This window comes from Jatropha curcas, chromosome 1 (assembly GCF_041381405.1).
Source record: "Jatropha curcas cultivar XTBG-Jc1 chromosome 1, XTBG_Jcur_1.0, whole genome shotgun sequence".
Classification (NCBI taxonomy): Eukaryota; Viridiplantae; Streptophyta; class Magnoliopsida; order Malpighiales; family Euphorbiaceae; genus Jatropha; species Jatropha curcas.
The window spans coordinates 26,970,365-26,986,136 of record NC_143151.1 but is presented as its reverse complement, the minus strand read 5'-3'; the positions used below and the strand labels follow the sequence as shown (position 1 = coordinate 26,986,136).

The window sequence follows — 15,772 nt, the reverse complement described above, 5'->3', positions numbered from 1 at the left end:
TTTGAATGTAATCCTCGCCTCAGAACTTTTGAGTGTGAGTCTTAATAAAATATTATGCGATTTTCAACCTTTATGTTTTATTTAGTATATCAATCTATTGGTTCCATGCAACACATGAGACTTTAAGTACAACAGCACTAAGCATAAAATAAATGTAATTTTGTTGTCTATTGTGGCTATTTACATGGAAAATATGAAGAGAAACTTTTCTACTTCTGAAATGGGTGCAAATATCTCCCTTCTTTCCCTGGAACTTGTTTTTTCTTTCATTGCTCATCTTTAGTTGATTACAAGATGACACAATCACAAGCATACAAGATAAGAAATACAGTGTGGTGCCAATGGTGAAGGTGCAATAGATAATGGCACTTGAATTCACATCTCTCTTTCAGTGTGCAGTTGCACAATTGTGTTTTCAAAATGACATTATTACTGCTTTACATTCATATGATTTCTAAACACTCATTTGATTTTTAGCCATATTTATCTGCATGACTCGTTTTTGTCAATCAGGCATGTCTATGACGCCATTGTTTGCCATCTTATCATGTGAGCACCATCTTAGTAGTTTCCTCTGATTTAGTTTATATAAATGGGGAATTATTTGCTATCTTTACATTGAGGCTTGTTCTAATAATGTAGCACAGAGCTTTTTATTCTGACTTGCATTATTATATGCAGTCCTGGAGTTTACCATGCAGCTTCTCGAGACAAGAGTAGAAAATGAGTTTGTTCTAGCTTTAGTTGTTTTCTCTCTGCAGTATATTCTAATTAATCATGAGTACTGGAAATACAAGGTGAAGCATGTTAGATGGAAAGTAACATTGAAGGTATTCTTTTCCTAAACTCTTTCTTTTCTCTGATATTTGCTTTACTTCTAGTTGACAGGCTCAATGGTGGAGCCAGGAATTTTGTTTAGTGGTTGAATCATGATACTAATTCTTTACCTCTTATTTAAAGACACCTTTTTTGTTTCCATCCAATTCAAGAGATGAGCGGAAGTCTGGATACAATTCAGATATCAGAAAGATTACCATATATAACACAAGATTTCTCCACCGATTCTTTCTAGTCGAGCTTCTCGGTCTGTCATTATAGCCCGAGAAGTAGAAAGAACTACAATACCCATCCCGCAAAATTCCAGAAATTTTTTGATAGTTAGGATAGATTCGTAGACTAGGTCGGCTGATTCGTTTTAAATTTAGACTAGTTCTATATAGCCCTTTCATCTTCCTTCTATGTCGTAGGGTTAAAACCAAAAATTTTTTGTTGCCACCAACTCACCCAGGAGAAAGATGCTTTATCAAACCTGCTAGGCCTGTATTGGGAGCATTTGCCTCCTATCGATCCCGCCGCATTGAAAGTTAAGGTTTTAAATTTTAAGATTCGCATTGTGTGATAAACAAACTTTAGTATCAAGTTGCTGATGTAATTGTTATTTTTTTGAAAAATATATAAACTTATTTTTTTATTGAGTATTTCTTCCTTTCTTTTTTTCTTGTGCTTTCTATATAATGTTTGTCTTTTAGGGTTAGGCTTAAAGATCAAGTAATATAAATTTACTTCTGTAAAACTTATTCAATTATGAATGAACTATGGTTATGATCATGTAATAATTGTTTATGGAAGAAATTATTGCACGTCTTCTCTATCTCCAAGGAGACATCTTAATGATTAAAGCTTGGGATAGGGCTTAGGAGATTTTACGATTGGAGAGCTATATCCTGCATTATAACTGATTTCAATTTTAGTGTACCAAAAACAAATATTTTATTTTAAAATATGTAACATTTAACAAATTTAGATTTTTGAAAGATTTTTCAGCATTTATAATTTGAAGAATAACTTATTTTATAGTTGAAAAGATTAAAAGGATAAGTAACTTCTGTGAAAAAACCTGGGAATTTATGGCATATTCATAATTAAAAATTTATTCGAGTGGGGTCCAAAAATTTTTGAGTGGGGCACCTTGTTCTAATCTTATATTTACTACAGATTTTACAAGCTATGCTAAAATAAATTTGCAAGTTCAGTGGGGTAAGTTGCTAAGTGAATCTGCTCCTTGGACAGGCTTATAGGATGACAACTACTGGATTTTTTTAGGGGCTTTATCTGGTCATGCTCCTAATATTTGTAAATTTCTGCACAAGTGGCTTCTGTCAAAGTAAAAGCTAGTGCTCTTGCTCAGCAGCCTGAGACTTTTGCATTAACCACTGTTCAATGGCCATTTTGCTAGTCTTATTTTTGGATGAAGTAGCTTATAGATGAGAGGGGGATAGAGCTGCAGGGGTGAGGTGAAGTTCCATGACTATGCATGGTAGTAGTGCCACCTGTTTTATGATTATTATCCTAGCTTGTGAACCATTCCTCTTAGCTGACCTGATTGTCAAATTTAACCTATACCTTAGGTGTTGTGGACATGGAAAATAGTATTCCTAACAATAAATTAGAGAAGTTTTTTTTTTTCTTTGGTTGGTAGAAATTACTACTAGAATTTAAAATATTCCTATTTACATATTAATTTCTTATGCTTGAAAAATGGATCTCTAATAATGGCTTTACTGTTTTAGGTGTTGGAGGTGATGAAAACTTGCATGATGTCAATCTCATTTTCTGAAAAATTAGGTTTTGCTATCCGTGATATGTTACTCTCTGATTCTTCTATCCACGGTGTAATCTTTCGAGTCATTTGTACAACTAAACAAACCTTAGAGGTCAGGATGACTTTTTCCTTTTCTATGTTATCTTCCTAGTTAGTGATTGTTAGCTGTTTTATTTTGCTTACTTTTTAAAGCATATTTTTTCACAGAACCTTTATGTCAGCCGTCTCATTGAACTGGCGGAGATAGAAGGACTTCAGCTTGCTATTAGTTCTGCTTTGGATATTCTATACATTATGCTTTCCAAATTTTCTGAGGTATATTTAGCATTTGATGTCTTCATTAATTACAACCTCATGACTTTTGAGTCGCAACTTTAAGGCCTTTAAATCCTTTAGTACCTACTCTAAAGTTGAAAAAACTAGATGGACCTATTTAATCAGCTGTGGAAATATTGGTTACATTTCCTGGACATCATCTTGCCCGATCAGTTGCTTTCTTATTGTTCTATCATTTATCATTGCATGTATTTGGTTGGAATGTCTATGTTCACATGAAATAAATTTGTGCTAAAAGCCCCTCTTATTACTAAATTTGAAATCCAATCTATATTATGTTTTGTTTTATCATTCCAGGATATCTCAGATGGTCTTCCTGTCTTTCAGCAAGCAGTGCTGTCATCTTCAACAAAACTGAGTCCAGTTGTTGCAGCTGTTATATCTTTGATGTCTTATTCTCGCAATTCTGTATGCAACTATCATCCTTAATGATATTTTCTTTCTTACTGATTGCATCAACGTTCCATACCACGCATGATTAGCAATGCCTTTAGTATGGTTTTCTTTTTATGGCTCATATGTCATTCTGAAAATTCATCATTGAATCTTTATTTAACATACAAAAATACCCCCATTTTTTTGACTTGTTGCAGAATCACTCTAAGATAACCTTACTTTGAAACTTAGACATACTGGCACCTAGAATGAGATTAGGGTTAGAGTTTTTAATAACAATCTGGACTTGACCTCCTTTATTAAGCTAACCCAAGGACCTCAAAAAGTGCAAAATACACCATAGTCTCCTATATCTCTTCTCCACAGTTCAAAACAAAAGGAGCTGTGCTCGATATCTGCTCTCAATTAGAGAAGAGAGGAAATCGATCCTGATAGAGGAGAAAGCAATGCTGGATCAGTTTGCTCTCTTCTCTATCTCAGCATTGCTTCTCTCTCCTCTATCTCTAACTCACTGATTTGGGTCAGGTTTCTACAATTTGCATAAATTAAATATCTATAGTTGTGGAGATGGGTTAACTAGCTTTTATGTTTTTCACCACTGCTTGCAGAGGAGGAGGTGGTGGAAATGGAGCCCAAGCTGGGACTTGAACAACCTCAAGAACTACCTCAACCACCACCACCAACACCACTACCACCGTCGTTCCATCCTTTCCTTCTTCTCAACTTTTCAATCCCCAAAATCCCCAATTTCTCTATAAACCTAACATTAATAATTTTAACCTTAATCACCACCCTAGATCAGTACAATACCCCAATTTTGCACTAGAAACCTTTCGATGATGAGTGTCCTTGTCAATTAGCTAAGTATATCAGAGCAAATTGATCCAATTTGAGAGAACCACTAGTTGTTCTGTCTAATAGATGGTCAATGAGGTTGTGCTCATGCTAACTTGGATCTAGATTCATGTCGTAGGAGAGGGATGGATGGGGATTGAGAGAGAGATGATTAATTTGTATGAGAAGTAGAGGCAGAAAAACTATTTATGCCAATTAATCCATGGCAAAGAAGAGTTTGAAGTACATGATTCGATAAGAATCGATTTATAAATACTCTCTTCTCTGTTTGTTTGTTGTTGTTTGCTTTGTTATAAGAATTATTTTGTTATAAGTTGTTGGCGGTGTTGCTTTTCTGTGATGGTGGCGATGTTGCTTTTGTTTGATAGTGGTGATGGTCTGTACATGGAGTGAAGAGTTTGAGCTATAATGAAGAGTTTGAGTAGCAGAAATGATAAAGAGCTTCATATAGGGAAGGATAAAGCAACAAGAAACAATGTGCATTGCATCTTGGGTTAACTCAAGGTTTAGGTGTGGGGCCCATATAAATATTTTTCTTTTCTTAAAAACCATAACTTTAATCTCATTCTGTCGTGCTAATATATCTAAGTTTCAAAATGGAATGCTCAGGAAGTAAATGTCATTTTAGATTGATTTTATCACAAGTTGAAAAATTGGGTTATTTTTGTATGGGTAAAACTACCATACAGATTTTAAAAATTCTGTATCAATGCAGAAAATGTTTTTACCATTAGATTTAAAGTAGTTAAATATAAATCATTAGATTCAAAATGGCTCTAATAACTTATTACCTTTATAATAGGTTATCAAAAACAAAATATTTATTTTCATTATTAAATATAAATGTTACTTTTTAATTGTGCAAATAAAAAATTACTCTTTTCAACACAATTATAAAAAATAAAAGTTTTAAAGATAAAATAATTATCTAATATATCAAATTTTATTTGCCAAAATAAATTTTTAAAATTTTTAATAAATAATATTTTTATTTATATTATTATTAAAACATTTATCATGTATTTGCGCAATTGAAATTATATTATATATACATGAAATCCCATTATCTTCTTAATAGAATAGTTTTTAATTAATAAAATTAAATTATATAATAACTTAAATATTTGACTTATAAAATCTCTCAATTTGTAAACTCTAATTGTATAAATTCAACCATATAAATAATATCTTGTGACTTCTAAATAATTATAGTTTTTACCTTAAATTTATTTATATTTTTTTAAAATGACACATTATATATTATATCAGAATTAATACAAAATTTTAAATTTTTAAAAATTTTAGTAAGGTATTAAAATCATTTGTAATTTTTTATAAAAATTATTATCTAAAATTATTATTTGTTATGCTTAAAGGTTTTTTCTAGAATTCTATATTTACATTAAGACCAATTTGTTAATAATTTTTTTGTACGTAAAATAATGCGATTAGTATCTCATTTAAAATTATTGATATGTAATGATTTATTTTTATCTTCAAAATAAAGTTCTTCACATTTTATAGAAAAAAAGAACAAGGGAAATTTATGAGAGAAAAAAATAAAAAAATTTGATAAAAAAAAAAAAACATATAAATGAATTTAACAAGTCTTGGTTACTTGCAGTATTAGGTTAACATTGACAAATGACACAAAAGAGAATTCTGTATGGGTGCAGAATTTTTGAATTTTGTATCGTAGAAAATGCCTTTCGTATGTTAGGCCAATCTTTATTCATGAACAGTAATATACAGCTTGCATGCTTGTTTTTTATTCTCATGGCCGAGGGTTGCAATTATAGATTTAGATATTGGAGGTCATGATCATATTTTGAATATTTTAATCATGTTACTTTATAGCTAGACAATGTTGCATAATTCTTTGTTGTGTGAAGGAAATTTTCATTCGATCTTATGTTAAAAATTGTTACAACCCTATTTATGCATAGGACTAAGGCTATGTGGAAATATCTAACCTACCCTTTACAATAAAGAATTAAGTTACTAAACATATACAAACATACAAGACAACACTTCCCCTCGAGCTAGTGCATAGATATTACACATGCCCAACTTTCACACTAAATTGTGAAAAAATTTTCTACTTAGCCCTTTAGTGAAGACATCTGCCGGTTGATTATCGGAAGTTACATAATTGAGCTTCAACACACCCTGGATGATTTTCTCTTTAATCAAGTGTCTATCAATCTCTATGTGCTTTGTTTTATCATGCTAAACCGGATTTTGAGTAATGCTAATTGTAGCTATGTATCACAGAACAAGGTTGAAGCTTCAGACTCTAAAAGCTTCAACTCTTCCATTAACTTCTTAAGCCATAATAATTCAGAAGTTCCTATGGCTATGGCTCCGTACTGAGCTTCTGCACTTGATCGAGCTATTGCACTTTGCTTTTCACTTCTCCAAGTAACCAAATTTCCTACAGTAAAGGTACAGTATCCTGAAGTTGATCTTCGGTCATATGAAGATCTAGCCTAGTCTGCATCAGGATAGGCCTCAGTTTTGAGATAGCTATGCCTTAAAAAGTATGCCCCTTCCAGGGGCAGACCTTAGATATCTCAAAAATACGAATAACTACTTCAAGATGAGAGTCTCGAGGGTAATGCATATACTAGTTGACTAGACTCATAGCATATGTAATGTCAAGTCTAGTATGTCACAGATAAATCAGTCTGCTAACCAACCTCTGATATTGACCCAGATCAATTGTTTTGCCAACTCCGGCTTGCAATTTGTGATTGACCTCAATAGGAGAGTCAACTGGCTTACATCCCAACATACCTATTTCTTTCAAGAGATCTAGAATATGAGATAGATAATAGCCTTATATTCTGCAGAAGGCCATTAGTATTTTACCTTTTGGAGACTTTCAGACTAAACAAAAGCCCTGACCTCTAGTGGCAGTTTAAAAAGACTAATGCTGTGAGAATAGCAGGATTTACTAGAGAATTTCCAAAGAAATCTAAAAATTATACCTTCTATCTGCTCTAGAAGACAATTGAAGGAATCCAAAAGTAGTGTGGTTGTTTTAGGGACCTAAACATGTTGGATGAAAGCTAACGTTCCTAGTTGCTGGAAGTTGGACATTATGTTGTTTGAATCTTTTATAATGTTCTATTAATACATAATGTGATATGTTTTATTTGTAATTATATTTATGTTCCATTTTGTGTTGACCACTTATCAAACAGCACCTTTCACATTATACTGTGCAGGCAATACAGGTTGAGGCCACCAAGGTTTTATCAACTTTGATGATTATGGCAGATTATTTTAAGCCATATTTGTCTAGCAATGTGTGTTTTGGTCTGGATGATAAGCAGGTTTGTCTTTTTGTATTTGTTTCTTTTCCTTTTTTATCTCATATTTTATTATTATGGTTGTGCCTAATCTGAATCTTGATCACTACCTTATTTTAGATTGCAGATCTAAGGCATTCTGTGGACAGTGCATTATCTAAGCGGTTAGAGTGGAATGAAAGTCTATTTGTTGCTATAGTCAATATGCTTACTTCTGCAGCACGCCATCAGGTTTACAAGATGCTGTAGATACATTAGTTATTTCCTATCATGTGGTTTATTGCAGGATTTAAACTAGTATTCTCACACTGAAGCTAAAGATTCTCTAAATATTGAGCCTCATTTACTGTGTTGTCTCCTATATGTAACTATGAGAGATATATAGGACCTTAACTAGATTACCAGTGCCAACATAATTATATTTTTGCAAATTACATATGGAAGGCCAAGGACATACTCAAAGTTGCTCAAACTATGAAGGTAATAAGTCATGAGTCATGTGTTAGAACTTGGAGAGAAAGTAAAGGAATGCATGATGAGAATAACATGGCAATCTTTAAAAACAACTATGGGACTTCTTTCTCATAAGATGGTTGGAGCAGAAATATTGAGAGAAAATAAATATTCTCCTTTTGTATTTAACTATCTGAAGAAGACATAACTATAAGAAAGTCCCTATAAGGATTTTGTAGTGGGTTTTGTGTTTAAAAAGAAGAAGAAGATGAAGAAGAAATATCAATTTTTGTAAGGTGCTGAAAGATTTGTATGAAGGGGCAAGGGTGTTGTAAAGATTTTCCTATCACAATTAGATTGCATCAAAGACTGATTTTTCTCCTCTTATCTTCTTGCAACAAGGGGATGTCCCTTGGTGCATGATTTGTCAAATGGTGATTTCCATATACAAAATCTTACTTGGGAGAGCTAAAGTGTGCTAGTTATGAAGGAGCACAATAAAATCTTAGGGTTCCAAGATAAGTAAACTAGAATTAAGTGTATATGTTATACCTTTAGTCAGGTAAGGAGAAGTGATCAAAATGGGGTCAGCTTGAATAGCATAGAGGTCTGATAAAGCAGGCACTTACTATCTCAAGTCCTTTTTACAAAGGGATGGTGAAAGTAGTGAGGATGTCTATGATATTGTTAAAGTTGGAAGGGTTCAGTGGAGAGTGCAAAATGAGTCCTATATGATCAAATACCATGTTGAAGGGAAGTTTTGGACAATTGTTATGGTAGTTTTGCAAGTTTTATATTCACCCAACTATTGTATATGGCAACGAATCTTGGTTGGTGAAAAACAGAACATGTACAGGATTGCCAGTGTAGAAATGACAATGCTAAGATAAATATGGATAATTACAAGGACAGATTGAATAAGGAATCAATTGATTCACAGAAAGGTTGAAGACTTATAGTGACAATCATTGAAGAAAGATTAGAGCAGGGAGATTGATATTGTCTAGACAGCTGCATTGCAGACTAGAAAATGTTCCAACGTGGAAGGATGTCACAGATGAGATCCCTCTTTAGAACTAGTAACCTAACTACTATTTGTCTTTTTGAATGGTATGGATGGATGCATGTTTGTGGTTTAGCTGGTTATCAGCTAGTTCCCAACATACTATAGATTCTTGTATTTGTTTACTAGATTTGATTCACAAGATTGGTAAGAAGGAAGGACAGTGTCTTTGGCTGGAATCTTCAAGCCTCATGATGTGTATTTACATAGATATTTATGAGTTCCAAGCAAGTTTTGGCACCAACTGTGTGAAGTGTTTGTTTATTTAAAATATATATATATTTTTCTTAAAACAAGTCTGCTTCTCAATGCTGGCTTTTTGGTTTGCAAAATCATTATTTACTTATGGGTGGTTTCTTTATGCAGCCTGCTTTTCTTGTTTCGATTTTTGCTCCAAAGGTGGATCCTGAAGTCCAATCAAAGAATGCTGGAGGCATGAAGCAACCAACAAGTGAAACTTTGGATGGCCCACAGGGGTCCCAGAAATCAAGTTTGCTTGATGCACTCATGCAATATGTAGATAGGGCTGGTGATTTTATTAACAGGTTTGTATATAAAGGTATATAAAGGATTTGATGTATGGTTTCTTTCTCAGTGAGTTTGCTAATTGATATAAAGTAGGGAATTAGGTTGATGAACTTAATTTAGAAAACTACAAAAGAGAGGAAGGAAGAACTGAATCATAAAGATAAGAAACAAACCCAAGATTAGAGAAGATAGAGGGACCAAGAGAAATAAAGGAAAGATTTTTTTTTTTTTTTTTTTTTTTTTAAAAAAAAAAAAGAAGGTAGAAATGACCTTTAACATTAAAAATCAAAGATGCCCCATTTTCCTTAGAAGATTGAAATCTTGGAGAGCAAATGTTTTTAATATACATATACTAGAAATCAAAATGAATGAGATTTTGAGAAAATCTCTTGCACTAAAAAATTTTTCTTTCATCTGAGTTTGTTGGTATTTGATATGATTGTATGTTGTATGTTTTTACTTCACAATTCTGGTGTTTCTATTTTTTCTCCAGCAATCCGCGGATACTGCTCAGTGTACTTGATTTCCTGAAGGCATTGTGGCAAGGGGCTGTTCCTTATATAAATATTTTGGAGCATCTACAAAGCTCTAGAATGTTTTGGAAACAACTATCCAACTGTATTTCATTAGTTACTAGCTCAAAAACTTCTCTGCTTGAAAATCTGACCAAAATGGAGGCTCAAAGCTTGATGTACAAATATCGGTGTCAATGTTCTATATTGGAAATAATGGCATGTGAAATGTTTCTGAAGAAAAAATTGTTACACGCTGAGTCACTTTCAAAAGAAGCCCCTCAATCTAAGGACAGCACGGAAATTTCAGCGAGCACTGAAAAATCAAAATCTGCAAGTGATTGTGATTTGAAAGACATTTTTTCAAGTTGGTTTGATATGTCCATTTTGGGAAAACTGATCAAATCATATACTTATTGTGAATATGATGATGGAATTTGTTATCGTGCAAAGGTGAACTTTTCAAATCTTTTTTAATCCCTGGCATCTTTTTTCTTTTGGAGGCGTATTTGTGCTATAAATAGAAGCATCTTGACTTGTATACAGTTTCTGCTCTCATTTGACTCCCCTATGTCTACTTTGTATCTAGAAACCTCTGTATCTGGAAACGCAAATGAATGGCTGTTATTGATAATGTAAATTACTTTGTCATCTGTGATCTGCAGGTTGCTGCCAGTTTGTTCATTGTCCAAGCAATTGGTAAATTAGAATCTGGCAACAGTGGAAGTTTGTCTTTATCATTATTGGAGAAGATCCGCATTGCTTTTGAAAAAGTATGTCCCTTTCTCTACTTTGCCAACTTATTATTTCCACGTTATTCAATGTTCAACAATGAACTTGAAGTTTATTATTCAATTTATATCAGAAAAATGTAGATTGTTCTTGTGCGTTATTTTATGAGCCCTTCAAGAACTTACTCCCTCCGTTTCATAGTGTTTGTCCTGTTGACTTTTGCATAAAGTTTAAGAAACACATTAATTATCGTGTCCCATCATATAAAATATCCATACTTTTCCAAAATTGTCTTCCTTTAAAACAAAAAAAGGTTATCGTTAAAACTTAAAACTATTTATAATGAGGGGTATAAAAGAAAAGTAAATATCTTTTAAGTGAAGTGGAAAAACATTTTGGGACATCTAAAAATGGAAACATGGACAAACATTATGGGACGGAGGGAGTATTATATTTCTTTCATAACTAACATAGTTCGTTCTTGTGTGTTATTTACAAGCCCTTCAAGAGCTCATTGTAATTTTTCGTAACTGTTACTTTGGATTTTCTTTTCTCATCGTTCAATGTTTTTGAGATCAAATTGCACTTTTGTTTCTCCTCTCCTAACAGATGATCTGTCAGCCTGCCTTTTCTGAACTGTTGGCTCAGTATTCAAAACGGGGTTACAGGTAATGCACACACATATATATCCCATTTGAAATTTTGCCAAATGTTCCATGCATAACTGAGGAGTCCATGTAACTCTGAATATGGTTCATGGAGCTGAGCAATCAGTTAATTAGTGTAGGTATTTTGAACTGACCAGAAGTAACCAATTTTCTATGGAAAAAATGACCCAAGTGAAATTCCTTAAGAACCAAATTACAACCTCACTAGTGTAATTTTCTAGAAAACGCTGTCCATTGTATGCATGTCACTCTATCCTCTCGTGTAATTTGCTGCTGCCCATTTGATTTTTATTTGTCTTGCATTTGCAGATACATCCACAAAATGTTGATACTGCATTCAATTTTTATTTTCTAATTATTTTTATTTTCATTTCAGTGAGGGGAAGGAACTAAAAAGTCTCATTCTCAATGATCTGTATTATCATCTACAGGGGGAGTTTGAAGGCCGTAAAATTGGTCCTGGGCCATTCAAAGAACTCTCTCTGTATCTGGTTGAATCAAAATTTTTAGAGACATATAAAAAAAAATACAATGATGCATGTCTTACAGATACCAAAAACATCTACTTGTATGACCTCACTCGTATACAAACAGAGTTGGGACTACATATGTGGGATTATACAGAGTGGAAAGAACATAAAGGAACTGCAGAAAAAATGTTGGATTGCATGCAGCAAGTGAATTCAATGGTTTTGCTTTCGAGTTCAAAACATTCCACGCTGAAAGCATTGATAACTGTCTTGACTCTGTATGAAGATAATGTGAGTATAAGAATTTTCTTACTGGCTTTTGTTGCATCTTCAAATTTTGCAATATTAAGATCAATGGTTTTATTGTAGTTTTGCTTATGGAGCTATTGAGAATTGTAGATTAGATAAACAATTTTCACCTTATGTTAATTAAAACTGATATGTTGAGGTTAATTAGAATCTAGGACTTTGAGGAATTTTGTCTGAATTGGTTGTTCAACTTTTCTATAGATATGTTTATGATGTTATGGAAGTTACAAAATTTGTGATAGTTGAGTGCAATGGTATGATCAACTCCTTTGAGAAAAATTAGGAATATCATTGTCATAATCAAGTCTTTTTGAGAATCCTATCCGAAGTTAGGCACCTAGCTTAAGGAAAATTGAGATGCATGATCACTGTTTTTCCATAATAGAATTTGGTTACCTCATAGAAAGCTCTATTTGTAACTAATGCTGTTTGACATTATTTCTTGTTTGGCTTAAAACATCAGGCAATATCTTGTAGTGAGCATCTTCCAACAGATAGAGAAGTCATGCCCAGGACTGACTGTTGCCTTATATGTCTTTTCTTTCAGAGGACATATTAGCCTCCAGTTTACTAAATTCTTTTTCTTATTATAAATAATGATGTTGCAGACAAAAGCAAATAAACACTGTGTTCAATAAGAAATAAAATAGATGTTTTTGGTTTAAACTCATGATACCGACTGTAAGCTGGGCCTTTAAGCCCAAGTAATCCGGCCTTTAGTATTGTATGAAGGAATTCTTTACCAATGGACCCATTACTTCTTCATCTTTTTTTTTTTTTTTTTTTTTTTTTTTTTTTTTTTTTTTCTCTTTTTGGTGGTTAGGACTGGAAGGGAGTTGGGGGCTTTTGGGATTATACCTTTGTTTATATTTGATATTTGAGATCCAGCTATTTTTGTATTCTTGGATTTCTACCTTTTGCATTTTCCTTATCAAAATTTTTCAAATTTACTTCTTTTGTGAAGTTGCCAGAGAAAGAGGCTACAACTTGTGGGAAGATCCCTGATCAACTCTGCTTTTCATGCATTGACCATATATGCCGATGTTTCCATGACACTGTAGAATCATTGGCTCCCACTCTTGATGCCTCTGAAGAGATTCTTGATTTCCTTTCAGCACAAGCAGAACTACTTCTCCATCTTGTAAGATCAGCCCAGGGTAGCTTGTCTGTATCTGCTTGTGTAATTGTCTTGAAAACTTCAGGTTCTGGCCTTAGAATGCTTAGTGACTTCTGGTCTGCGATTAGTGGGATTAAAAAGACAATGAAGGTCCTGCTTATGCTGCTTCTCTTTGCTGTGGAGTCCAGCATTACTCCAGATAAGAAATCTGAAGGCTTTGCAGAGGTTTCAAATGTTTGCCTCAGCCTATTGCCTATTTTGTGTAACTGCATTACTACTGCTGAGCATTCTAGCCTCTCCTTGACTGCCATTGACTTAATACTGAGAACTCTTTTGACCCCCAAGACTTGGTTTCCCATCATACAGAAACATCTCCGTTTGCAACATGTTATTTTGAAGCTTCAAGATGACAATTCTCTTGCATCCATTCCGACAACATTGAAGTTCCTTTTGACTCTGGCGCATGTGAGAGGAGGTGCTGAAATGCTCCTTAATGCTGGTTTTTTCTCTTCTCTAAAGGCATTATTTGGCAACTTATTGGATGATAGGCCTTCCGCTGTGAACACCAACACCAACAACAGCTTCCCAAAGTCATCTGAAAAAGATGAAAAGCCTCAATGCATTTGGGGTCTTGGCTTGGCTGTGGTCATAGCTATGATTCATTCTTTGGGGGATAGTTGTACTGATCTCATGGACAATGTAATACCTTACTTGTTTTCGGAGAAAGCTTACTTGATTTCTTATTACCTTGATGCACCTGATTTTCCAACTGATAGTCATGACAAGAAAAGACTGCGGGCGCAGAGGACACAGACTTCTCTAAGTACTCTCAAGGAAACAGAGCATACTCTTATGTTGATGTGCACTATAGCAAAACATTGGAATTTGTGGGTTAAGGCCATGAAAGAAACGGATTCCCCATTGCGAGAGAAAAGTATCCATTTGTTGGCCTTTATTAGCCGAGGAATGCATCGTCTTGGAGAATCTCCTGGCCGAACTGCCCCTCTTCTATGTCCTCCCATCCTCAAAGAGGAATTTGAGAGCTGCAAGAAGCCAGCATTTCTAAACTGCAGGAATGGGTGGTTTGCTCTTTCACCCATTTGTTGCGCTTCAAAGCAGAAGCTCCCCACTGCCTCAGCCACCAGTACTGCTCTTGTAATCAAGGGTCAATCAACTGAAACTGCTAATCCAGTTTCTCCAACGTATTTCTCGGACTTGCTAGCCTTGCAGATCTATAGAATTGCATTTCTTCTATTGAAATATCTTTGTTTGGAAGCTGAGGCTGCTGTTAAAAGATCAGAGGAAGTGGGATTTTTTGATCTCGCTCATATTCCCGAGCTTCCAATGCCTGAGATATTACATGGTTTGCAGGTAAATCCTTTTGCATTTTCTTTTTTCTTTTTTATTGGTTCTATTTCCCTGAATAAAGGGGCATCAACATATCACATGTTTGGGATACAATTCAAGCTTAGGGTGGTTATCTTATATTGGTTGATGGGACTTTATCTGGAGCTAAAACATTTCTATTGCATAACAAAAGAAATCTTCTTTTTTTTTTTTTTTAAATCTCATACGTTTTTGTACAACTTCAAATTATTTATATATTTGTTAACTAACTATTTTTCTACAAATTGCATTGCAGGATCAAGCTGTTGCTATTGTTTCTGAAGTGTGCAATGCAAACAAGTCGAAGCAAATTCATCCTGAAATCCAGTCAGTCTGCCTCTTACTGCTTCAGATAATGGAGATGGCATTATATTTAGAACTTTGTGTTTTACAAATCTGTGGAATACGACCAGTATTAGGACGAGTGGAGGATTTCTCGAAGGAAGTCAAATTGTTGTTAATAGGTAAGCCATTTATCCTGATCTTGTTAACTGTCAATGGTTTTTTTTTTTTATATTCACTTTAATATAATAATTACCTTATTTTACTGGTTTTTGTAGCCATGGAGGGGCATGTATTCTCAAAAGCATCAGTAAAATCCTTGAAACAGATAATATCTCTTGTGTATCCCGGATTATTACAAACCGAAGGTTTGTTGTGAAATAATTTAGTGGACATAGGTCATAGTTAAACTGCAGAAAGGTTATAGAAAGAAAATGAAAATCATCTAGGCATACATGACTGATACTCTTCTACTCTTAAAAAAGGTACGTACAGTTACGGTTAAAACTTTTAATTTTCTGGCTTTCTTTTCTTTTCCTTCTTTTTCAGTCATTCCTTTTGTGATTGAAAGGAGGCGGCTTTTCCTTGCTAACAAATATAATATTGCATATGCCCGCTAAGAAAAAAAGGGAACCTATATCTGGTGGTATTCATTAGTGTTGTCATGCGGGGAAAAGACACAAGTTTCTTTTTCTCCGGTGATCTGATATTTTCTCTTGCGCTCGGATGGGCCCTGGCTATTTTATTCG

The 15,772-nt window shown here is 33.9% G+C and overlaps 1 protein-coding gene across 1 annotated transcript in view; it reads left to right on the top strand.

Annotated features, from left to right (window-relative positions):
• The window catches only part of LOC105643779 (nucleoporin (DUF3414)), a 34,910-nt gene extending 19,373 nt beyond the window's left edge, over positions 1-15,537 (top strand). Inside the window, exons 19-32 of the mRNA XM_012228985.4 lie at positions 682-830; positions 2,571-2,714; positions 2,810-2,917; positions 3,236-3,346; positions 7,420-7,527; positions 7,624-7,734; positions 9,386-9,564; positions 10,041-10,512; positions 10,725-10,832; positions 11,401-11,459; positions 11,836-12,220; positions 13,203-14,726; positions 14,998-15,205; positions 15,302-15,537. Coding sequence (XP_012084375.1) covers positions 682-830; positions 2,571-2,714; positions 2,810-2,917; positions 3,236-3,346; positions 7,420-7,527; positions 7,624-7,734; positions 9,386-9,564; positions 10,041-10,512; positions 10,725-10,832; positions 11,401-11,459; positions 11,836-12,220; positions 13,203-14,726; positions 14,998-15,205; positions 15,302-15,402 — 3,767 coding nt within the window. The 3' untranslated portion in view covers positions 15,403-15,537. The remainder of the gene's footprint in view (positions 1-681; positions 831-2,570; positions 2,715-2,809; positions 2,918-3,235; positions 3,347-7,419; positions 7,528-7,623; positions 7,735-9,385; positions 9,565-10,040; positions 10,513-10,724; positions 10,833-11,400; positions 11,460-11,835; positions 12,221-13,202; positions 14,727-14,997; positions 15,206-15,301) is intronic.
• The last annotated feature ends 235 nt before the right edge of the window (positions 15,538-15,772 follow it).